The following is a 25,584-nucleotide window of genomic DNA, read 5'->3' on the forward strand; positions in this document are numbered from 1 at the left end:
TTTTACATACATATATATCTCTTTATATACGCAAACCGTGCTGGGCAAGTAACTACAGGGGACTTTCCCACACCAGCCTCAGTCCCAGCCGAAGTCCTGCCCCGTCATCTGGTAGAACTTCATGTTGAAAGGCCGGTAGAAGTCCCGCAGCCTCTGCACCACCTCCTGGTCGATGTCGGGGTGGGTCCTGCCTTTCGTTTTCCCCAGGCAGTGGGGTTTGCTGCTGCCCTCCGCCTTCTTCAGGCAGGGGAAGCCCTTGGTTTTGTTGAAGTAGAAGTGTTTGTCGGTGATGATCCTCTTGAGGCCCAGAAAGTCCTGGACCCTGCCCAGCTCCCCCGCGGGGTCGCTGATCAGCCTCTCCCCGCTGACGAAGAGGATCTGCCCGATGGGGAAGTAGAGGAGCCAGTTCTCCAGGTGCTTGGCGTAGATGCCGATCTGGATGGCGCTCCACGAGGTGTCGATCAGGCCCGTAGTCCTGTTTTTGAAGGTCAGGCTCTCAAAGGTGGGGATATCGGGCTTCTTGGAGAGCGTCTGGGTGTAGTCCGAGATGGCTCTGGTCACGGGGTCCCGCACCACCACGATGAGCTTCGTGCCCTTGGACATGGAGGAGATGCGGGCCGGGGCCTCCTTGGTGACAAAGTAGCTGGGGGTCTTCTCCATGGTGATCTGCCCCTCCAGGGTCCTGGGCATGAGGTCCCTGCCGGCAGAACAGACGCACAGGTTACAACAGGGAACAGCAGGGAAAACACGCATACATACAAACACGCATACTCAAGCACAGATACACAAGAATTTTCCTCCCTAAAATGCCTACGTGGGTTATTCAGCTTGTACTGATAAATCCATTTTCCAATGATTTAGAGGCTGGGGAGGGATTATTATTATTAAAGGCTACTGTTAGAAATCCAGCTGAGCAATCTCCCAGGGCTGGATGAGTCAGGCCACACGTACGTGGCTGCATGTACCATGCCAGTTCCCAGCTGGTCAGGATGAGGCCACGGCAGCATTTCGCGTGGCTCAGGTCAACAGCAGAGAGCCCCCGGCCCAGAGCTCATTTTCCCCACGGTAATGAAAAGAAGGGCTTAGCAGAAGCCAGGAGCTCACCGAAGCACATCCACGCTGCTTTCCCTTAGCATCCCAAATGTGGTATTTTTCCCAATTCAGGCGAGAGGGTGCAATTTGTCCCCAGCATATGCCTAGCTTGTCACCCAGCTACATTGGTCCCCTGCACCCAGCAGAGTTTTTCCCTAAGAAGCACGAGAAGGAGCATCAAGAGCTGCTGGTGGCATCTTCAGCACATCCCAGTCCTGCACCCAGCGAGGACAACCTCTCTCCGCCGCCACCACGCTGGCTGCAGCTAGTTGGAATACGGCATACAAGCATGGAAAACTCAGCTCCCAGGCATGATGCACCCTCACAAAACACCCTTGAAGCCCAAATCCTTGAGCAATTCCACCACATTGCCCTGGCTATTTCTAATTAACCACACGGGGAAAAACTGGAGATCTTGCAGAAACGGCGGAAGTGGCTCAAAGCAAAAAGAGTCATTTTTTCCTAACATTCACGGACAAGCCTAAATATTTTAGACCTTCTGCCAGTTCTTTCCCTTTATACCCAATGGGGCTCATTTGCTGTGAGACGGTTAAAAAAGGCAAGAGGAGAGTCTGTCACAAAATTAAAACTATAAAACTTGATTAAGTTCTCAAAGCATCCACCCATCGCAGAGAAGTGACCGGTGAGCGTGTGATCTGCCAGCCTCAAAGAGCGTTTCCCTTGGCCGCGCTGCACACAGCGGCTGCTTGTTCCCCTTGGCTTTTATGCATCTGCAGCAAAGATCACTGCGGGCCCTTGCGATTCAAAACACCGCTGGTATCTGTGCTGATTCCAGCGGTTGCCCTGAATAAGAAGCCAAGGGGGAAAAAATACGACCCATCTGATCTGAGGGCAAATAATAGGAAATTCCAGAATGAGTGGTTTGATTGAACCATAAAGTGTTGCGTGCCTATGGTATTTAGACAGTAGCTGTTTATGCACCTGCTGTTTGATGTAGGTTGCACCTGGTATTCTGCTTCGTCTCCTGGCATTATCTTTATGCAGTGTCCTTACCGGCAAGGGCCCGGTGACTACGCACCCCTCCGTCCCCTGCATCACGCAGGAGGGGAGCTCTGCGCAGCCCAGACTCCCCTTGTGCACAGGACCCTGGTGGGCGATGACCCCCACACCAGCTCCGCCTGGGTGACCAAGAGAGGTGGTGGCGGACCCCAGGCAAAGGGGCCCCAGGGGTGGCAGCATCCCCTAGGGCTGCTGTTTCAAGGCACACAAGTGGAACATCACACGCAGACACAACTTGTGTCCGGTCCACCAGGCTCATGGGGCATGAGAGCTTCTGGAAACCAGGAGCTGGCACATGCTGGCAAGCAGTGACCGAAATAAAACTGACAGATCCCTTGCCTTTCTGGAGAATTTGGCAAACTGGTCGCGCCTTCGCAGACAGTGCCAGTCATTAATGCTTAGAGAGCAACTCTTAAATCTAACGTGGGCTGACGTGGATTTTGACAGACTACTCCTTAAGCCGTGTCTCTTTTTATGGCCACATTAAATCTGAGCGGTACATCCTGCGTTGGCCACTGAGCGCTCCCCAGCTTGATTTAAGCGGTTGTCAACCCATGAAGTCCTTCAGGGCCTGGGACCTGCCAGGAGAGGCGAGCGCTCCCCGGGACGTGCCCGGGACGGTCACGCTGCACCCTTAGCAGCAGCAGGTCCACCGTACAGGCCCCGAACATCGCGACCGACTTCCCCTCCAGGGCTGCTGCACCCAGCATTTACCAGTCTCCTGGGAATGACGCAAGGCTTAGGTTTTTTTCTCCTTGCACAAGAGAGGCCATGGGTAGGGCTGGGCCCCAGAGCCCTGGGAAAGAGGAGGAAATCACTGGGGGTGGAGGTGCGGAGTCAGGCGATCTGGTTGGGAAACTCTTAATTAGCGCTTCGGGAACCCAGAGGAGCCAGAAGAGGAAGACAGGAGGGAGCAGCTCCTCGTCTAGGAGGCATCCACCAGCCCCATGGCAGTGTCCTCGCAGAGCCACCAGCGCCTGAAGCCCCGCTCCTGATCTGTGCCTGAGGCCAACCAAGGTGTCTTGTTGCCGACAAGCTGAGCGTACTCGGTTCTGTCCATCTCCAGCCCTCCCAGAAGTGGTGTTTTTGGAGAGGAGCTCAATTCCTGGCATGTGCAGAACATGTGAACATTCCATGGCACGTGCAGAGCTGGTGACCCACCAGGGCGAGAGAAGCCAAAGCACACTGACACTGCTACCGCCCTCCGGCCAGCACGGGCTAAGAGGAGCAGAGATAGAAACGGGGCCTTCAACCCCAAAATGAGAACAGGATCCATCAAACCCGGCCCCTCCAGCACTCTCCTTCCTCCATGCAGACGGGTGCGGGGCAGAGCCCACCGTTAAGGTCCTGGGGACTGCCTTGGCCACCGCCTTGCTGGAAACGTGGCTGCCCAACAGCTGGAGAGCAGAGAGCGAAGCCAAATGCTGTGGCCCGTGGACATGGTTTGAACCCCTGACAGCATCACAGCCAGGAAGGCAAAGTTTCACTGCACGGGCCTGTCTGCAGCGCGGAGCTTTCCCAGGGCTCCCGAAATCTCCCACAGAGGCAGCACCCGTCGTGCTGGCAGCCAGAGGCAGCAGAGCCTCGGGGACAGGAGGAACGGGTAGGTTTGCTGCTCTGAACTCACGCAGGCGGAAAAGTCACCACAAGGGGTTTGTTCCCATTCACGCCACACCTGGAGAAGGGCAAATGGGCCCGGGCAGAGCGCTGCAGCTCCGGCACAACGTGCCCGGTGCAGGCGGTGCTGGGAGCAGAAGCAGGCTCCAGCCCGGAACACGTCTGCTCCTGCGGCTGCCAGACACCAAGGGCAGTGCCAAAGGAAGGGGAAAACAGAGCCGTAACAGCTGGAGGAGCTGCAGCCACGGAGAGAGGAGCAGGATCAGCAAGATCCCAGCACGGTGCAGGACCCCCGTGCATTCCGCCCCGGGGCAGCTCCTGAGCGCTGCGGGGCCCCTGGTTTCCACGGAGGCTTCACGGACACGTTACAGACCCGGCGGCTTCATGGTGCAAGGCAGGGTGCTGAGACGCAGCCGCTGCCCATACGGGAGAGGAAAGGGAGGCGAGGAGGGAGTTGGGCTGTGGGAAGCGGCCACCTGAGCGCAGACAAAGCTGCGGCACCGGTCGGGACGGCGCTGGATGGAGACGAGCTGCAGCGGGTAGCAGGGTGGAAAATGAAGACGGCATGAGAAGCTTGGCACGCGGTCCCTGCTGCCTTGTTATCCTCCTGCCTTGTTATCCTCCTGCCTTCTGGCAATCTGGGATTCAAAAACCTCTGGAGCCAGCGCGTGCACCCAAATCATCCTATTTCAGATTGACTGGGAACTGTCTGAGCCTTTTAAGCCCTTTCAGCCTTGAGAACACCCCAGAGCAGAGAGTCCCAGCGCCGAAGCCCTGCCTTTGAACCCTCTCCCTGCGTCCCTGCTCGGGAAGGGATGAGCTGCTGCTCTGTGGGCGCAGGAGAGGAACGCCAGGATGCCAAGCAGCAAACCCCTGCATCCCTGAGCACTGCACACAGCGCCTGGGGTCCCAGGGGAGGACGGAGAGGCGGTGGGATCACAGCCATGAACTTCCCCCAGGCAGGGAACTCCGAGCTACGACCACACTAAGAGAGACAGAGGAAAAGCTTTTCCCCTAATGAGTATTTCCCCCGCGAAGCCTGCACCCTTCGTAGGCGCAGTGATAGGCTTAGCCTAAAGATGGATTGGCCTACTTTACCTGTTAACCACTTAGGGTAACCCAATAAAGGCTCTCCCCGTTCAAACAGCCCTAATCCCCAGCCCTGCGCAGCTCCAAAGCCCACAACAGGACGGGATGCTAAGATAAACCCTGCCCGGCTCAGAGGGGCTCAGGGTGGGGGTGGTGGGGGTTATTTTTTTAAGTGCAAACTTCTCTAATGTGAAAACCGGACTCTGAGCAAGATAAATTTACAGAGTGGGGTTGACAGGTGGCCCCGGGGTAATCCAATCCCGCAGTCTAATGCCCTTGGTGGCAGCTTTTGTCTGCGCAGAGGGGCTGCGGGCTAATCTGCGGCCGCCTCTCCGCCAGCAGCGGCGGGGCGTCGCGGGCGGCAGGTAGGGCAGGCGGGCAGGCAGGACAGACGGACGTGCAGGACAGACCGCAGCCTCCCGGGGAGGGGAGCAGCACTGCGGGGGACATGCTGGTGCCCAGCAGGACCAGTAGCATCGCCCAACCGGGAATCCTACCCTGGGGAGGGACGGCCGGTCCCCTACACCTGCCCGCATTGCAGTGAGCCACCTCTGCTACCTGTCGGCATGGCTATGACTATTTGTGCCCCCAGGGATGTCGGTCACCTGCTGCCACCCGAAAACATCCCCGTGGGGGCTGTGGGAGCCCTATGCCCCGCGGTGTGGCCGCGCTGGCCCAGCCTGGGGGCAGAGGTGTCCCCCCCAGCCACCCGCCCGTCCGGAGGTCACCGTCAGGCCGCCCAGCAGGGACCTGGCGTGCCCAGGTGCTCCTGCCCCCAGCCACCAGTCCCGGAGCCAAGAGGATTATGAATTTCCCTTCCTGAGGAGGGCTTGGCGCTGGATATGTCCTTTGTGCTACCCAGGAACCGGAGGCACCCAGCACTGTCACAGCATCACTCTGGGAGCCGCGTGGACGCCGTGCTTGGCGAGGAAGCGAGCACTGTCCCCACATCCCGCGCTGCCCCAAACCTCCCTGGCACAGGAGCTGCCCCCCCTCAAAACAGTGCCCACAGCACCCCAGCAAAACAAAGCAGGGGGCAGAGGGGGGGTACAAGGCTCCCCGTGCACCGGTGGGGCTCAAGTGGGGGTGCCCCGTGCTGCAGCGAAGGCTCGCTCCGGTCTCAAAGTGCCCCCACCCCCAGACCCCCCCCATCCCCCTGAGCTGCCTCAGTTTCCCTCTGCAAGGACAACAAAACCTCACTCCAAAGGGAGAGGGCTAGCTGTGCGCAGGGAATTCTACACCCATGAGAAGCATCATTGAAGTTAGGGCAGATCACCAAAATTTCGGGATGCCAACAAGTTCCCTGCAGACTACGGGGCAGACCAGGCAGCGTTTGCAACAAGCCATGTGGCAGATACAGCAAGACCAGCTTTTTGTGCAGGATTTTTAGACTTTCCCTCCCAGCTGTGCCTTAGAAGCAAGGAAAATAGAGGAAAGGTGGGGAAAAAAAGCAAATCGAACTATTTTGGACACCAGCCACGTTTACACCGAGCTCAGCCCTGTAATCCAGGAGCATTTGCTTGGCCGCACAGCGGTGCGCACGCAGAGCATCCAGCCTATTTCTGGCCACGTCCTACCCAAATTCCTGACGGGTGTTTCGAGAAAAGAAAAAGTCATTTCTTCCCAGAAAACCAAAATTTGGAAACCTGACAGTTTCTGGAGAAAGTGCCCCCAAATCCTCGCAACAGGCAGTCTGAAAAACCACACGGATTAGTCCAAAAGTGTATGGCAAGAAGGTGAACGGAAAGGGAAAAAGCAAGCACAAAAAACTCTTCTCCCAGCCTGGAAGGAGACTTTTAGCCCCCAGGTGAGGTGAGCAGCCGAGGCAGCCCAGCACACACGGTGAGACAATTTGGAGCAACTGATGAACTTGGCGTGGCGTTTGTCGCTTTTCTAACTTGCAGGTTGCCTGGGACGCTGAAAGCAAACAAGCCTGATGGCACCAGGTCAGAAAATCTTTACAGAAACAAATATAGAAGATGAGGCAGGACGAAGACTCCCACGCTGATGCTCTGCAGCCCACGCACGCTCTCCCATCCCACCCCTGTTCCCCAGGGCTGTTTGGGTCCCCGGCCCCACTCAGCTCAGGGTACCCCCAAAGCCCCAGTCCATCTGCCTGCTGCCTTAAACCAAAGATGCTTTTGAGAAAGGCTTCACTGCCGTTCCCCTTGCAATTCCCATTTTGTATCCCCCGGCTTCTCTGCCCCCTATAAATAAATAAATTCAGGCCAAGCGAGATCGATCAGAGCTGCAGACAGGCAGGAAGGGATGGGGCTGGCAGCGAGCAGCTCTGCCTTCAGCCGCCCTGCCAGGCCAATGCTCAGTTAGTGCCAATCTCTGTCAGAAAGCAGGAAAAACACAGCGGTGAGCGGAGCAAGGGCTGCATTAACACCGCTGGCTTCAGCCCCCTGTCAGCACCTGATAGCAAGCGAAGGTCTAGGAAGCAAAAACCCCGAGCATCACCAGCATCGGGTCCCAAGGCCACCACGCTGGACCCGTCCTGGTCCCATTCTGCCCCTCTCAGCAGTGCTCAGCACCAGCAGAGCTGCTCCCGTCCCAGTCCCAGGGGGATGCAGCACGGGAGGGCTTCGAAGGCTCCGTCCCCAGCTCCCTCCGTGGGGTACCGCAGCACCCAGACGCCATCGGCCGGTATTTACCCCTGGCTTTCAACTGGCTTTGTGGAGCTTAAACTATGTGCCGCTATCTCCGTTATCACTGGAAAGCAAACCCCCTTATACTGGTTACAAGAAAGCAAAAGCCGAAAGGAGCAGGATTATCGTGAGGCTCTTTAAAGCCCAGGCTGAGCTTTGCAGAAGATAGGAACAGCGCCGAGATAAGAGCCCGGTCCTGAGCATGCAGGGACAAACGGCAGGGCTGAGCCTCCCCACGAGAGTCTGAGCCTTTATGGCTGCTTTTCCCTAAAGCTCGACCATAAAATCATCAAGTCCCAGAAATACTGCTCTAAAGCAAGGACCCGACAAGCCCGGGGAAAGAACGTAGGAGTAATAAAGCTTTTTAATGGCATCACGGAGCCTGCCACCGGCAGCGAGGCGCGCTGGCTTCGACACTCGGCTTGCTGGTGCCAGCAGATCCGGCCGGGAAAGGAGGAAGATGACGGAGAGGAAGAAACCAAGAGAGGAGAGGCAACAGCAAACGCCTGTTCGAGGGCGGGAGCACTTGCTGGTTTATTATTTGCCACATCTGATTTTTCTCAGCCCGATTTCCCCGTCTCGGGCTGCCCTCTCCTCCCGCCGCCGCACCAAGGAGCGGTACGGTAGCACGCGGCCTCTCCTCTTTTTATTAGCAGCGGTGAGAGCAACATGTGCGCCTTTGTCTCGAGCGGGGAGCCCGATGTTTGGGTTGGCAAATTATACAACAATAAAAGGGAACGGCTGCAAACCAGCCCCGGCCTTTTTGAAACGGGTGTAACTCTATCCAGCTCCGTCAAACACTCGCCACGACGCTTACACAAACCAGATGATGGGAATTAATGAACTTCGGGGGTGAGAAAGGGGGAGATAAAGGAGAAGGGAAAGGGGAAAATAATACGAGGGCATGAAAGCTGTGTTTTTCTCACCCTCCGCGCTCCCTGCCCCCAGATCTCTCAGGTCCCCGTCACCTGTTGCAGATTCTGGGCATTAGGGGAGGAGAGGAAGCACGTGAAGGCTCCCCAGCGAGAAGCTCCCTCCATGGGCTCCGATGGGATGGAGAGCTGGTGTCCTCACGTCCCGGTGTCCACCACCGCCTGGGAACAGGCTCCAGCCACGGAGTCTGACCTCAATTCCTTTGATGAGGATGAAAACCCCATCAAATGCTGGGGGGAGAGGGGGAAAAGGGGGCACCAGCAGCTGGTCCTTCCCACTGCATGCAGAGCCCTGAGGAGGGGACGGGGCGATGCGTACCGCACCGTATAGCTGAAGACTACAGGGGAGGGAATGACTTAGGGCAGCGCTGCATCGGCAGTCTTATCTGCACCAGGACAGTTTGTGCTCTCACTGGAGAGCCAAAGTGCCACAAAGACTCCTTGAGGATGACGAGGACATGCCCATCCTTGGCAATGGGCACAAAAAAAAATGCCCATCCTACCACAGCGTTGAGAGGAAGGCTCAAGGGGATGGGGACCAGCGGCCTGAAACCTTGGGAGGGACACACGGGAGAAGGTCCCTCCTGCTGGCCAGGGTGCCCACGCGCTGCTGCTGCCCAGGTACTCGCAGGGAACAGGGGCAGCACGACAGCTCCTGGGCAGGGACAAAGCCGCTGTGGCCTCGAACCCTGGCCACGGGAGGGCTCGGGCTGCCACCAAGCAGTGCTCCTGCCTCCACCAAACTCAGCTCAGGACCTTCCCGGCCCTGGAGCAGTTTGTCTATGCTTTGGCAGCTCTCTCACCCATCACACAGACTTGCAGGGAGCACAGCCCGCCCCGGCTCCTTGCTTGCTCTTCGTGCACCAGCACCCGGTCTCGTGCCCCAGCCCTGCATCCCGGTTACAAACGCTCCCCAAGAACTTTCCCTCCGCCTTTGCTGGAGCCAGGCAAGATATTCATCAAGTCCGCCAGTTCATTATATAGGTTCTGCTCTTTATATAAACAGCAAAGCCTCTTTCTGTCCCCATTCGTACTTAAAAGCTCTGAACTTCCACTAAATAATGATCTTCGCTGAGGGAAGGGGGCGGCGCTTTACATATCAAAGGGCTGCTTTGGAGGGATTTACAATAATTTAAGATGAAGTGGTAAATATTCCATTCACTTCACTTTATCTCCAGTAATAATTATAATCCTATTAGCAAAGTCCCAAGAAAGTGATTGCATTATCAACTAGCGAGCATCTATGTGCATTTCTTCGAGGGGCAAGGCCATAGGCAGGGAGAGGAGTAAAAGCAACAAAAGATGCAATTGCCAGCACCTCCCTTCCCCCAGCAGGATTTGGTCTCCATTGTCCCGACACCTCAATAGTGCTTTACTCTGAAAATAAGAGCTTTTGAGTGCAGAAAGGGGGTGGGGCTGAAATGAGCATCTTACTCCTCCCGGTCAAGCCCGGTCCCTTTCAGGGCCACCAGGTCCCCCCGCTGCCGCCCGGGGCACAAAGAGCTCCGGTTCCTCTTCCTGGCGGGCACGGCGCCCCCATTAAAAGCTAATTGCTGTTTCTGGGTGAGTTCTTCAGAATATTGCACAGCAGCACCGGACTTCGCTGCCCACTGCTCGAGTCATGTGAGATTAGAGTAATCTGTCTCCATTTCAAAAAAAAAAAAGAAAAAGGAAAACACTGTTTTTGTTTAAAAGAAGAGCAGGGAGGGGGCAGTTCTGTGAAACGTGTGATTTAAGGGGGAAAAACAACTCCAAACCCAGCAGGAAACACGACTGAGCTAACTGGCAAACTGGGACAGGAGGCTTTATTGCAGCAGACTGCAGGCCAGCTGCCCCCAGCCAAGTATTTTACTCCTGCGTGATGTTCCCTCTAGGCACACCCCACCGAAAGGTTTAAACGCAATTTATCCCGGCACAAGTGCTCCAGCTGCACCCGTGCAGCCTCCTTCCCTCTCCTCGGGCACCATGAGGCCTCCCTGCCTCCACCAGCAGCTCCTTCGCCCAGCGCACGGGGGGCTCAGGTCCGCAGCCCAACAGAGCTGCGCAGGCACAGGTCTGGAATGAGCCAAGGTTCCCTTCATGGTGCCCAGGAGTTCGGTGCAAAGCAGCAGTAACACTTCCTTCTATAAATTAGGCAATAAGGGAGGAAAAGGAGGCAGGGTTTTAGGCATCTGCAGAGACTCAGCACTCACAACGCACTCCCTGGGTAAGCACTTCTCCCAGCTGCCCCTGCCCGACTTCTGGCTCTCACACAGTGCCAACCAGAAGGACCAGCCACTTCCCTTCCCTCAGAGATTTACAGCCCTGAGCTGCGTTATGTTTACTGAGCTTCTGCGATACAAAGGATCGGTGGATCCACTTACGCATTCACAGCAACACAACGATGCTCTTGGAGCATCGCAGGGACCGCTGGTTTAACACAGCCTGGTACCGCGACGCTGCTTCGTGAGCGCGGCTATTTGGGAAGCGGAGATCCCCCCGCCTCCGCGGGACGCTGCAACCAGTACCTGCTGAGCTGCAGGAACCAAACGTCCCCGTCCAAAACAAGGCTGGCCCAGAGAAGCAAGCAGCAGCTCCCCAGCAGGTAACCCCAGCACTTCTGCTCCCCTCCGTGGAGCCCGCAGTGGAAGTGGCGGCTCTCGGGAGATGCTCTGCGCGCCCCCAGGAGATGCGGGGTGACAGAGGCCGTGGGTTTGATGGCCAGCGTCTCCTCGTGGCAGCAGCCCCTCAGACATCAATGCAGCTGCCTGGGCTGCCCTCCGAGCTCAGCCACCACCGGTGTCATGGAGGGAAGCAGCAGCCAGAACTGCTGGTGTCCAGCCCTCAGCAGCGTGGGCACCAGCCCAGCACGGAGCCCATAGTCCCAGGCTGCTCCCCTCTACGGCCCCAGGCTGCTCCCCCACTCACTCATTTCCTCTCCTCATTCACAGTAACAGCCCTGATCCTCTCCAAGACGTTGAAGCCCCACAGGCGCTGCTCCTCACTTGTCCTTCAGGCACCTCTCCTTGTTCCTGGAGAAGCACGTCCCTGCAGCAAAGGGATCAGCCTCTATAGGGTTAAGCCCCATGCACACGAGGATTTGGGGGATCACAGTTTGGCTTTCAGCTGGTGCCCCTGAAGCCCCAGGTCTTTCAAGAATTTGATGCCCAACCCAAGCAGCACGGTGACTACCACAAGAGCCCAACGTCCCTCCATGGCTGGCAGAGCAGCGCATCCTCCTGGCCGCCCCAAAGGGATGTGCTTGGGGCCAGACCCCAAGCCTTGTCCCCAGCACGGGGCCTCCTGTCCCCTGCTAGGATACCCGGAGGAATTTCCTATCCCCACCACATCCCTATAACCCCATAAGCCCATGGGAGGTTATCGACCAGCCTCATCCTTAAAGGCCTTCTCCAGGAACCTGTCATGCTGGTGGTGGGGAGCCCAGCGAGCACAGCACGTCTCGTTTTGGACCCAAGAGGCACGGCTTGTGTATTTAATGCCGGAGAAAAGGGTCACGTCATGTAACCCCCTGGCATTGCAGGGCCCCTACACACCGTGGCAGCATTTCTGCAGGCACGCTGCAACAGGGAGCGCTTCCCCAGAACAGAAGAGCTTGGTTCAAGAGAGGCAACACCTGCGTGGGTCCATCTTGGGGCGGCAGTCTGTAGGGTTTACATGGAGATGGATTTTTATGCTTGTAAATCCACTTTCTAAATACAAGCGCCTGCTGAACAAGAACACACCAGCAAGCACTGCAGCAGCCTCCAACAACCAAAGGCAGCTGGATGTGGGTGGCTGTTCCCACATGGCTTTAGGACATCGTGGCTGCGGGCTCAGCAACATCTCATGAGGTTCCAGCCAGGACAGGAGCACAAGGAGACAACTCACAGCAGGCTGACAGCCAACTGGGACGTGCAAAGCTCAAGCACTGCATCCCAGGGATGAGCTATGGCACAGGGGACGCCAATGCTTCTGCACCCCTTCCCCTTCCCACACCTTCCCTCTCCCTGGAACAGCCAGGGCGCCACGTTTCACCTGCTCTGATTTCACTACAGAGAGGAAAAAACTAAAGCCCACAAACCGCAGAGCCACCCCCTAACTGAACACTGCACAAGTCAAAAGCCACCGAACAAAACCAACGCAGCGAGATACGGGCAGGACCCGCGCTCCCCTCTCGCCACGTTCATAAATCACAGCCCCGCTGAGAGGTCTTTTGTGTTTCTCCCCCAGGACCTAAATTAATGTCCTAATCTGCGTGCCTGCACAGGCAGGTAACAAGTCACACCGATAATGCCGCCTTTTGTTCAGCGCCCGTGCGAGCGGCCTCCCATTTGCACAGGGAGGGCTCTCCTTGCCTCCTCGACACACACGGCCCGACGAAGCCCAGCCCTCCTGCGATTAGGAGCAAAGCCCCTGATAAAGCCCCTTGCTGCCCGAGGGAGGCACCCTCAGTGATCCGTCTGCCCGTGGTGTGGGACACACTGGATGGGGTGGGAAAAGAGCCCTGAAAGGGATGGGTGCTGGTGGCAGCTGTGTGAGCTCTGCTCCTCTTCCTCACCGTGGGGACAGCAGAGCAGGGAGGGGAGCGGAGAAACTGCTCTGTTCATCCAGCAGAGCTCTCCTCCAAGCACGGGGAGTCCTCGAAGCATCCTCCGTGGAGCGGCTCAGCCCCTGTGCAGCCTGCAGGAATGGAGCTCTCGGGGTGGCAAGGCCAGGGCAGGCTTCAGAGAAGCCTGGAGACAGATACACATCTACCTAAAGGGCTGCAGGTCTTTAAAAAGCTGCATGTCATCTCCAGGAATCCACCTTCAGCACCTAAATGGATACTTTGGGCAAAAGGTAAGCGACCGGCACTGCCTGAACAGCAGAGGCCTTGGAAATGACAGTTCACAAAGCAGCCAGCTTTCCATTTGCACCATCAACCCCTTCAAAAAGTTATTTTTTTCTGTCCTTTTTGATACGAGCCACGTATGGATGTGTGCTTGTAACACGGCCCGAGCGATGCCGGGAAGCTGCTGCCAGCCCCGAGCTGTGTGCCTCCGCCTGGCTCTTCAGCAGCACCCGAACCACCTGTGGCTGGCACTGGGGATCCCCCACGACTGCTTCAAAGGTAACAGGACAAAGGTAACGGGACTGCTTCAAAGGTAATGGGACCCCCTCTGACCGTCAGAGGACAGGTTAACGTCCCGGTGGTACCGCAGCGATGAACAAACTCAGGAGGAGCAGCTGCATGGGGCAGTGCCAACCAAGCAAGCACACCCCACACTCACACGGCCCAGCTCTCCTGCTCCCTGCTGTACAGCAAAAACTCACATTTCTAACACGCTTTGACGTCCTCACGTAGAAGGCTTAGACCTGCTGCTAAACCAAGCATTTCTACCTTGCAGCAGATGGGGACAGCGCGGCGCAGGCCCCACGGCTCCAGCTGGCCGCTCGTAGCCCTCACCAGCCCGTTGAGTCCTTCAGGAACCCTAAATTGGTTTAGACTTACTCCACACCGAGCCACCCGAGTCACTTCCCGAGGTCTCCTGCCTCCATCCCAGCCCGAGCAGATGTTCCTTGCTAAAGAAGGTGACACATGCACCGGGCACACGGCGGGCGGCATCAACGTGACCACAACCGGCAGCCATCTGGCCATGGGCCTGGTCCGCACGGCCCACCTCGGGACGAGCTGTATTTGCCACCCACTGGAACAACAGGCCTGGATCACACCGGTGATCCTCTCAGCACTGATCCCTAAATGCATCTGAACACAAATGGGATTGCTGCCCCACCTCATTCATTAATGGATTTGCCATTACAGCCATTAAGGTGTAGCCGGGGCCTGGGAAATGAAGATCTGTTGTAAACAGACCAGGTTGTGAGGGACAACACGTGTCCAGAGTGGGATCCTCCTCCCACAGCATCTCCAGTCAGGCCAGTAGGGCCCTCCTCAGTGCCCCCTCACCCCTGTTACCCCCCACAGCAAACATCGGAGACAAAAAATGAAATTAAATTCCAGGCTGAAAGAGGAACGTGCCCACGGAGGCAACGGAGGCGGCGGTGCCACCGTGCCACGAGGTGGGTCCCAGCGGCGCTGCGGAGCCCAGGGCAGAGCAGAAGGAAACACAAACAGCCCTGGGAAGGAGCGAGATTCCCAGCGGAGGAGGGAGACAGGCTCCAATTAGGGGAACAAGAAGGAGCAGGTCTGGGTGCAGCCGCCCCTCCTGCCCCAGTCATTACGTGGGATCGAGATTGGTCACCAGCAGGCAGCCAAACGCAGTCAAGGGCTCTTTAAAGAGCAGACTCAGCTGGTGGAGATGCTCTGCTGCAAGTACAGCAGATGCAAAGCACTACTTCTAATTAAAAAGGTATTCCCATAATTAGAGACTGCGCGTTGCCATACCGATAATTTGATCTAGTCCAACACACTCGCTCGGGCTGTGTTTGGGAGGGTTCTCCCTGCTGAGAGCTTGGGTCCTTGCCTTGTAACCCTGCCCACTTTGCACCCTGCCGGCTCCAAGGGCAGGTCCGAGGCTATGGTGGTGAGCAGAAAGGACCTCGTGGAGCAAAATCACCGTGCCAAAACCCAACGTCTGCCTCCAGTGTTCCCACCGGTAGCAGGTCCACCCCAACAGCAAGGTCTTGGAGAAATGCATTCACAAACCAACCCTGGCCCTTGCTGCCGAGAGACCTCCTTCTGAAGCCGGCTGCAGGGCTGAATTATCCCCTGGTCCGCCAGCCCCTCGGCACAAAGAGCCCAGTGCGCTGGTATGCTGAGGCCTTGGAGCACAACCCAAGTGAAATGACTTTTCCCTGAACACCGAGGAGTCTGAATGAGCGCCATTGTCATTCAGATGAAACCGAGTGTCAGATTAACAAATCAATGGGCATAAGAGATATAAAATGGGTTACCATTGAAGCCTTTCAAATACCCAAACATATGGATGAACCAAATGTGAATTGTAATTGACTCACTCGCACCTTTGATCTCTACACCCTTGGGTTCCCAAAGAGACAGCCGGGCCCCCTCCGACCAGGACTGAAGTAATTCGGGACTCCATTGTGAGCCCTCACAAAGCCTCTTCTCTCTGCCTCCAGCTCCTGGAGGTAGACACATCCCAGTGCCTGCAAACTGAGACAAGTCACTTCTGTCCCAGAGAGCCACGGAGCTGGGGAAGGGCAACCTCAGCACCCAAATGCAACCTCTTGCATGGAGCCCATCACCCTGGGCACCTCTTCCCACCGGCCCCTAGCCCCAGTGGCGGCCATCAGCACACGGGTCCACGTGGTCATGCACCAGTAGGTGCCGTGGTGCAGCAGCAGAAGGGAAGCAAGGCGTGCAGCGATGCTGCTGCCCCACTCCTGGAGCCGCCTGTGGGGTCTGCTGGGGTTTTCCAAAGATTCCCCTATACAAAGCCAAGGATCAGACTTGGTAGATGTGTGTGGTGTACTCATGCTCTTCAAAACCCAGCCTGATCTGCACGTGCTGAAAGCTGCTCTGCTCTTCTCCGACAGTCTCAGCACCTGACAGCACAGACCGCCTCTGCCTGATGAAGAGATACAGCTTGTAGTTTTCCTGGGATGTTTCTGCAGCTCCATCAAAAGTAACCTGCAGTATGAACTAAGCCTTACCCCTAAATGTTTACTTTTGGGGTTTGCAATGAGTTTTGACCCATTTTGGATAGATGCAAGGGTTTAAAAATAAAAAGAGCATCGGTTTTGATACTGTCCAAATCTCAGCTCTGCAGGAATCACCCCGCAAGCATTTGTTTGGCTCCAATTTCATGCCTTGTTACAAACTTTAGATTGCTGTAGCTTTTCCAGGAAACCCAGCCTGGCTTACTCATCCACCTCCATGCTCCAAACCCCACGGAAACCAGCTTTCCACGGAGCGCTTCTCCCACCACCACAGGGGCAAATAAAAAATTACGCAGCTGGGTTATTGCTATGCAGGAGTCCTGCGATGCCTGTTGCTGAAGGCGAATCCCAGCATCCTTCCCAGTACCGGGCATGGATGGGGAAGGCAGAGATACCACACGTTCCTTCCTCCAGCACCACAAGAAGACTGGGATCAATGGGGGGAACTGGGCGAGGCGGGGAGCCCAGGAGCAGGCAGGCTTTGCTCTGCCCCCATGGTTTTTCGGCTCAGCCCCAGCCCTGCAGCTGCTCACCACAACTGGTGACCCATGCTGGGCCGGCCGAGTGTGACAACTGCAGGGCTCGACGCGGAGAAACCGAGCGAGGAAACGGCCACGGGGAGGAAGGCGGGCGAGAGGAAACTCCCGCGCTCCTAATCTGCTTTAGGACCGCGTGAGCTTGCTGTTTATATATAGCTTAATTAATTATTACACTGCATTTAGCAGCCTGACCTTGAAACCGTCTCTGGGGGGAGCCACGGTGCAGCGAGGGCGGGTGGCCGAGGCGTCGGGGTGCGCCGAGACACCGGGACGGGACGCTCCTCCCCGCGCCGAGCTGGCCGGGCAGCGCCGCGCCAGCCTGTAATTAAGAGGCTTCGAAGCAGACAGCAGCTCCCGGCCCCTCTCGGCTCACAGCAAACCCAGCATGAAACACTAACCTGCTATTCCACTTCTGCTTTGGCACGGCCCGTATCTTCTCCCAAGGCTTCGCTCGCTGCTCAGCACCCCCTGCTAGCTATTCCCTCCGCTTTACAAAACACCATGCAGACAGCCCAGGGCTTGTTAGATACCAGACCTGCTAAGGAGGGAATTAAAAAAACAGGAACTACTACAAGCTTTGCGTTAAGTTGCAGCAAGCTCATGAGCAGCCCTGGTGAAGATGGCAGGAGGTGGGCTTTGCTGATCCCTCGTGCCCATCCACCTTGAGCAGGGGTGATGCTCCGGCTGCTTGGCTTCTGCACGGCTCAGCTCACAGTGATCCCACCCAGAGCCACGGCGATGCCAGGGCAAATGCTCAGGGATGTTCAGATGCCCATCACTGGGCTGCTCTGGTGCAGAGGATGGGGACAGTGGTGAGGCTCCAATTTGTGGGCACGGGGACACGGGGCAGGGGGAGCTGCTGGGGCCCCTGCAGCTCCCCCAGCCTCACAAACGAGCCAGCTCGGGACACCGCTGGCACTGACGGGCTGCGACACACCTGCTGTTTACTCCAACACCCCCCGCGCTCCTTCCAAGCCTAATACATCTTTAAAATATAAGCTGCGTGCGTGCCAGAGCTGCAGGCCGTGCCAGTTTTTAAACAAATATTTAATAGCCCGATGAAGAGGCAGGGAACTTGATGAACACAGCGCCGGGGTTTTGTCCTCCCCCTAGTGACAGGAAGGTCTTGGCACCGACCGTGGCAGCGCCAGGCTCAGCCCCCTGCACGTCAACAGGACGAACCCAAAAATCCTGCTGCGATCCCAACCTCAGCGCCGTGCCAACACGCTCTGCTTTTCCTGCCTTCAGTCGTCCTCCCACCACCTCTCAGCACTTTTCCAACGACTTCCTCCGCCTCCACCGGCGCGTCGCCGGCTGTCCCGTTTTCCGACAAGTTTGGATTCGGTGCCTCGGAGGGGCCGGAACGCAGAGCTGCTTTCTGGGGGCTTTAGCAAAGTTAATCACTGGGATGGATTTTGCCCAAGAGGACGCGCGTGCTGCTGGAGAAATGTTTTCTGAATTCGCCATCACATGGATGCACGCCGGGGGCCTGATCCTGTTTGGACAGCATCGAACACAGGGAAATTTCAAAACTCAATTCCTGCAGAGCAGCAGCTCCTGCCCAGGCCACCAGCACGGGGCTGAGGTCCCACCCCCTCCCTAGAGCCAGATCCAGGCAGGAGAAGCACACTTTGTACCAGGACCAGCGTTCCCACTCCAGCTGCGCTCGGTGCCGCAGGACCACTGCTGCAGCAGCGCAGGATTTGGCCTCACATTTACATTCAGCGGGGGATGTATAAAATATATACGTCTTCCTATAATGCTGTGCACAGGCACATAAAATAAAATCCCGTGCACAACCCTCGCTCTCTGCTCACGCCGGCAGGAACGGGCCTGCCAGCCCCCAGGAGAGGCTCCTGTGCACCAAGCTGGGCACTGCGGTGGGTTTTCAGAAGCCCCCCGCAGCACCCCCCGAGCTGGCTGGCTGGGTTACAGCCCCGACCTCGTGAATTTTAGCAGCAAGAGACCTACAGGGTGGCCCCGAGCCGCCCTTATGAGTGGGCGTCATTGCCCCAAGCTGTACAAAGTCACCTGGAGAACAGGGGTGACCGGCAGCCACAAAATCATTTTGGGGTCAGATGCTCCACTGCCGTGATGCCCTTCAGGGCAGTGCTCAATCAGTGTCCCTCAGCGGGGACATTCCCATCTCCATCCCTTTTCCGCAGGAGAGGAAAAAACCAAACAGATTCTGAACATGACTGGTTCCAGGGCACTTCTGAGGAGGATTTAGCAGAACACAACATTATTTTTCTTTAAGTCACGTTCTCCCCTCCCCTGCTGCCCGCCAAGGGGACAGGGCACCACCATGCTCACACACCGCAACAGCAGAAATACAAAGTGAAATATTCAGTTACTCGAAGTCAGCGTGAGGTCTTCTTGCCAGCACTTTTACATCTATTTTCCTCAAACACTCCCAGCAGCAGCACCAAAATCCCCAGCCACCCAAACCTCTGAGCCTCTCCACACAACTCCTGAAGGAGCCCATGTGCTGGCAGGGCCAGGACAGAAGATTTGGGACGCCAGCCATCGAGGAGACCAGCTCAGAGCTCCCCGCACCTCGAGGTCCCTCGCCGCCTCCCAGCACGAGCACAGCGCACACAACACCGCAGCACCCCGTATTCTCCCCCTTGGTCCTCAGAGCTGTTACGAAGAGCAGAAGCCACCCCAGGGAACGTTTGAAGCCAACGTGGCACCAGCGGAGGTTGTGTCCCTCCTGTAACCTTCAGGACCGAGCTAAAATCCACGGCACATCACATGCCGCAGGCAGAAGGAGCTCAGAGGGACCCTTTGCTGCCCCGTGGCAGCAAACCCAACAGCGACCAGCATCACCCCCGGCCCCACACCAACCCCACCGATGCATTTCCCCACCGGAGCCCTCCTCCCCTTCACGTTAGCCCAGACGAGGGCCACATTGACTCAGTCGCCTCCCGGCCGCCGCTGGTGACAGCCGCCGGGCTGCGCTCCTCTCCGACGCGCTCGGCGTTGCTCACGAGCTAATTAAGAAACTCCCCACCAGCTGCTGAAAGACCTGAAATTGCACCGGCGTGGGCAAGCCCGGCACACTCATCGGCAGCAAGCCCCAACCCGGCGCAGCACTTAGTCACTCCCCGCCGAGGAAGAGGCGTCCCCTCCGGTCACTGCCCACGTGGTGACAACAGGTAGCGCCGATAGCCCCTGACCCCCTAATTACACCGCTGCAATAACGAGCCCTGCTGTTTGTTGTTGGAGCCCACGTGTGAAGTGTCCCCGCAGCGCCCCGGCCCATTCATTATCCCCGTGACCCATCGATCACCCACGGTCACACCGGCAGAAGAGGTGAACGCTGGCGCTGAAAGATCGCTTAATTAGGCTTCTTGCCACTCGGGACGGATTAATAGCACCGAATCCAGGCTCGGGCAGACAGAGCAGTTTAGCAAGCGAGGCCTGACGGTGAGACAAGTTCAGGACCTGGGCAGGTCTGAAACGCAGCTCGGAAGAGCGGCAGTTTAGGTCGAGTTTTTAGAGCCACCGCATCTGGGGCTCGCTGGATGCTTTTAAAAGCAAAGCCTTCACTGGAAGCGCCCGGAGGTATCCAAAGCACAGCACATTACAGAGATCTGCCCACTTTAACAAGAAAAAAAATAATTTAAAAATCCCAAAGCCGGAGCCCAGCCCGTGGGTTTTTCTTCCCACCATTCTCACGCCAAGAAGGAGCAGAGCGCTCCCCGGCACGGCGCTGCGCTAACACGATTAGCCAAGCAGATCCACCAGCCAAATAAGTCGCCCCCAACGCATGGCCAACGTTGAAAAGTTCAGCAGCTCAACAGGTGAGGCCATGAAACCCGATCGCGGCAGACAATGTCGTCCCCCCCAGCGTCGTGCTGGGAAGAACTTGTCACGTGCGTCATATCGGGCAACATGCTTGAAACGGAGCGGCGCGCTGAAACCCCAGCAACACGAATAATCTTCGCCATCTGTTTGAACAACTCAACCCTCCTCAGATCTGGAGGAATGAGCCCATGCAAACACAAGGGCCTTGCTGACTGATTATAGCAGCCCAGCCCTTCTTTTTGGGGCCGTTTGCTTCCGAACTTGGCCCGGCGACCAAAGGCGATGGTGGTGGGAGCGGCCGAGGGGGCACAGCCGGCCCCGCTCCTGGGCGCGGGTCAAGGGGGACCACGAAAAGTCAGCACGGCACAAGGCACAGTCAATCGTTTGCTTTTTCTATGATATATTTTTACATCAAGTAGATAAAAGCTCAGTGGGACACTGCTTGGCAAAGCCACCCTGGAGAGCACAACTGTCCCTTGGGACGCGCTGGTTCCAACCCCAGGCAGCTCCTGGGAGCGCGCTGGAGGAACAGGTCCTCAATCAGCCACGGGGGCTTTTACACGGAGCTCCCCTGGGAGAAGTGGGCCCGTTCCCGAGCTTCCTGGGGCCAAGGAGACGCGGGACACCCCGTGGAAATAACGTGGGGAGCTTGCAAACACCGGGCTGTGGTGGGACAGGAGGCACGCAGGGTGGTGTGCTCGTGGTGGCAAGCGAGACATGGGTGTTCAACTTGCTGCCACCGTGAATTCGGGATTTACAGACAACGGCCAAACACTGGGGTAAAATTCTGCCTCTCTCAAGATTTACCCTTGGTTCAGCAGAGCTTTCACCCCTCCTAGCCATCAGCTGCCTTATCCTTCCTCCGCTCCCAGCAACGCATTGCTCAGCCCCACCTCGGGGCAAAAAGGAGGCTCCTGGGGGGAAAAAAAAAACAAAACAAACAAAAAAAAACAAATACAAAAACACCCCCCCCCCCAAAAACAACAAATAAGGACGTTTTTCCCTACTTCAACAATTGCCACGAAGCAGCGCTTTCCACTTTAAGGTCCCCTCTGCTTATTTAGGTGGCTGGGGAGCGTAAGAAACGCACGCCTGAAGCTGCTCACTGCTCACAGCCGGACCTGATCCTGCTGACCCTACCCAGCCATGCGTTTCGGCACAGAGAAGGAAGGAAAAAAAAAGGAAAAAAAAAAAAAGAGAAAGCAGTCTGCGCCCTGCAGCCGGCGGAGCCGGGGCCAGCGCCGCGACTGACCCAGAGCCGGCGTGCCCGGGGGTCCTGGCGGAGGGCGCAGACTCGTCGATAAATCAGCGAGGGGGAGCGGGGCTGGGAACGCTCAGCCGCGGCAGGACTGGGTGCCACAGCCCACCGGGCCCGAAGTGAGAAATAAAGGAAAAAAAAAAATCCTAAACACGTAACCCTAATGACACCATGGTTTTTTTTTTTTTTCCCCCCCTCACGTTAATTACAGGACAAAAGGCTTTCATGTCCCGACTGTATTAAAAGCGCATCACTACTGCGCGAAACGGGAGGAAATCAAAAGAAAAGCCGAACGACTTACTTCCCAGGCTGGGGAGAAGCAAATCTCCCCCCCAGCCCCTCCAGCAGCTTCCTCGGGGCTGTCAGGGGCCGCTCGTCCGCGCAGACGGGCACACACACGGCTGAGCTGCCGCAGCCTCACTGCTGCGCAGAGAAACTTCGTTAGTGCCCCAAATCCCCGGCGCTACTTACAATTAGTTTGCAGTAGGGGCTGGATCCCTTTCTCCTCTGTCATGGTAAATATTTTCACTCCAAGCAGTTAACATGCTGCATTCATTACCGGGGGGGCAACCCCGCAACGTGCGGACCGAGGTCGTTTCCACTGGATTCCCAGCTAACTCGCTATCGAAAATCTATTTAATTTTTCCTTCTTCTCCCTTCGCTTTTTAGGAACAGCAGTCAGCACCCCTCGATGCTGTTTTGCCTTCCACACAAACAGGGAAAAATAAATTCTACTTTAAACTCCTCCACTTAGCGGCAAATGGAGCAAGAAAAAAAGTCTGCAGTCCCTCCTTCAAAAGTTACTTACTGTACGTGAAAGCTTTAGCACGGCACAGTACTTACATCGCTATGGGTAGTCACAAATACCCCCGAACACCAGCTTTCATCAAGCCCAACAAGCAAATTTGAGATGATTCTGTCTCTCATAAATCTGCAGAAACTTTCCTTTGGGATACGTTGTTGCATGGCAGCAACAACTTTTTAAAGAGGCAAAAAAAAAAAAAATCAACCCAAGAAAGCCTCCTAGCAGATCTGACCAGATTTAGCCAGAAGCCCGTGGAATAAAATCTCCTTTCCACGAGGCGTGGATCAAAACTTGCATCTTCGTCTTTTCCAAGCCAGGCAATGGGGTTAAACTGCAACAACCGGGCACTCACACTGCCCCAGGTCCAAAGTTCAGCCGAGCCAATTTGTGCAAAAGCATCTGAAAAACGGGGACGAGGGGGACGAGGCTCGCCCAGCTCGGTGCACGGCTACTGGCACGGCAGATATTTTACAGCATTTTTTTAATCGGATTTTATTGGGCCATTAACAAGCAAACACAAACGCTTCTCCGTTTTGACATTAAGATAATAAATAAAAGCCTCGCTGGGGCTCGTGGAAATCGGCGTGCTCTCGAGGAGCGCTGCGAAGCCGATTCACTGGAGTCAGGAGGAGTTTGGGGCTAGGCAGCACCCGATTTCTAACGCTGAAATTCAGAGAAACAAACTCCTGCGTCTAATTCATAGCAAAGCTACAAATAACGCAAGCACTCGTCCGTTGATTTGGGCAAATTCCTCCCCCCGTGTGTCGGGTGCTAGGACATTTATTTAGCCTCCCTCGCTCCCCGATCCCGGTGCCGCAGGCAGGCGGACGGCGCTGCCGGGTGGTCACCGGGGGCTCGGACCTGAAGAGCGGCCAGGTTCTGGGGAGAGCAGCCCTCCGCAGAGCCTCTGCTCAGCCCTGGGGCTGGGGAAATAGGGCCCGTGCTGCTCCGATCGGGGCAGCTCAGCCCGAGGAGCGGTTTAAGAAGTTACGGGCAACTTCGATGGCAGCTTCTCCGAACGTAAGCACGAGGGGTGTCCTCCGAACCGGGACTGGCAGCCGCTGCGCCTGGGATAACAGATTGATGCGATCATAAGCATTATTCCCCCCTTCTCCCCTTCCACCTCCTTCTTGTAAAAGATTAATCAACCATTTTACGGTCTAATTTAGGTGCCTAATTAAAAACAGAGTTCAACACCTACAACACCATTTCGCTAATAAATCCTGACAGCTCCTCAGCTCTGCAACATACAAGCCCTCCTTTCAAAACCCCAAAGAAACATTTTTGCAGGGAAATATTATTTTTTTTTTTACCAAAACGCACCAAGATTTCCCCTCAGCTGCTCCAGGACGACCCGCCGCATCCTCCACCCAAATCCTACAGTTTCCTAAAACGAAAGCGCTCCCAGAAACGCCTCCTGCCCGGCCAGATCCCAACCTGCACCCCCTCGACCACGAGCCGAGGGCTGGCACCGTCCGAAACCCGCCGCAAAACCTCGGAGGGTGGCAGCTCCCCTCCCCGCTACCGGGGCGCTGGGGCTCAGCACCGCCCGGCTGCCTCCCGGGCACAAGGTTTGGGTCGCTGCCCCCTGCACACAGCCAGCAGAGGCCGAATTAAAGCCGAATTAAAGCCGAATTAAAGCACGGAGGCGCCTAGGGGATACGGGAAGGAGCTGCCGTCGGGGCTGCGCATCCCCCCCGCACCCTGCGGGCTCCCGCACGGGGGCATCTGCGGGAAGCGGTGCCGCGATTTTTGAGCTTTCTTTTTAATGCTTTTTATGCTTTTAATAATGCTTTTAACGCCTCGCACGCTGCCGGCCGCTTCCCCGGCCCCTTCTCCCGTCCCCTCTATGAACTTGCCCCCCCCGAGGGTCCCGCCCCGGCCGCGCTCCGAGGGTGCGGGAAACAGAGGCGCCGGCAAATAAATAATGAAAATCATAAAAAATAAAGGCCCGGGAGCTCAGCGAGATGAGCGGCGGGGAAGAAAAGAAAATAGTATTTATGTATTATTTTAAGATTAAATGCGCGCTGCCGAGCGCGAACTCCGCACCGCTGCGGCGGCCGCCGAGGGTAACGGGGAAAGCGGGCTTCGCGCGGGGCCGAGGGCGGGATTTGGGTCTTTTTTTCGGATTTCGGGGTTTTTCTTGGAGGTGGGGGGGGGGGGGGGTGCCTGCGGCGGAACATCGCTGTGGGGGGGAATAAAAGGGCAGAGGAGGGGGCGCCCCGTCACCCCCCCCCCCCCCCCCCCCGTGCCGTGCCGTACCTGTACCAGGCGAGGCCCCGCTCGTAGTTGCGGTCGAAGAAATGGGGCTCGGCGCCGACGGCGCGCACGTCGGGGTGCACCCGCAGGAACTCCAGCAGCGCCCGCGTCCCCCCCTTCTTCACGCCGATGATGACGGCCTGCGGCAGCCGCTTGCTGCCGGTGCCGTCGGCGAGGCTGGAGATGGGGCGGGCGGCCTCGGGCAGCCCCGGGGGGGGCGGGGGGGGCAGGCCGCCCCCCGACGGACCCCGCGGCGCCGGGGAGCCCCCGGGGGCCGCCAGCCCGGCGCAGGAGCCGCCGCACGAGTAGAAGAGGCAGAGCCAGAGGCCGAGCATGGCGCCCAGCAGCAGCAGCCGCCGCCGCAGCACCGAGGGCACCGCGCCGGGCACGTCGAGGCGCCGCTTCAGGGGCTGCCCCATGTGCCCGCGGCCGCGCACGGCTGCATGGCTGGGGCGGCTCGGCTCGGCTCGGGGCCGCCCGGCTCGGCTCGGCTCGGCTCGGCTCGGCCCGGCCCGGCCCGGCCTCAGCGCGGCCCCGCGGCCGCCGCCCGCCCCCTCGGCGCCCCCCGCCCGGCCCCGGCCCCGGCCCCGCTCTCGGCGGCGCCGCCGCGGGCAGCGCGGAGCCAAGGCGGAGGGGCGGGGGGGGGGTAGGGGAGGCGGGTGACGGGCGGCGGGCGCGGCCAATCGGCGCCGCGCTCCGCCGCTTCTCCAGCCCGGCCGCTGGGAGGAGCGGCCAATGAGAGGGAAGGGGCGGGGTGAGGGGAGGGAGAGGGGGGGGAGGCGAGGCGCTGATTGGCTGCGGCGCGCTGAGGGGAGCCGCGCCCGGGGCTGCCTCAGGAGCGGCCGCGGGTGCGGAGCGGGGACGGGGACGCGGGGCGGCACGGCGACAGGGCGACAGGGCGACACGCTGTCGC

At 57.6% G+C, this 25,584-nt stretch overlaps 1 protein-coding gene across 1 annotated transcript; it reads right to left on the bottom strand.

The window, feature by feature from the left end:
* On the bottom strand, positions 1 to 25,137 carry LOC121056951 (heparan sulfate glucosamine 3-O-sulfotransferase 3B1-like). The gene is made up of 2 exons (XM_040530527.1): positions 24,675 to 25,137; positions 1 to 697 (listed from the first exon to the last, which is right to left on the bottom strand). The coding sequence occupies exons 1-2, from the start codon at positions 25,088 to 25,090 to the stop codon at positions 79 to 81; spliced, it is 1,035 nt and encodes a 344-aa protein (XP_040386461.1). The 5' UTR covers positions 25,091 to 25,137; the 3' UTR covers positions 1 to 78.
* Positions 25,138 to 25,584: the final 447 nt, after the last annotated feature.

The sequence above is a fragment of the Cygnus olor genome, chromosome 18 (assembly GCF_009769625.2).
Source record: "Cygnus olor isolate bCygOlo1 chromosome 18, bCygOlo1.pri.v2, whole genome shotgun sequence".
NCBI classification, from domain to species: domain Eukaryota; kingdom Metazoa; phylum Chordata; class Aves; order Anseriformes; family Anatidae; genus Cygnus; species Cygnus olor.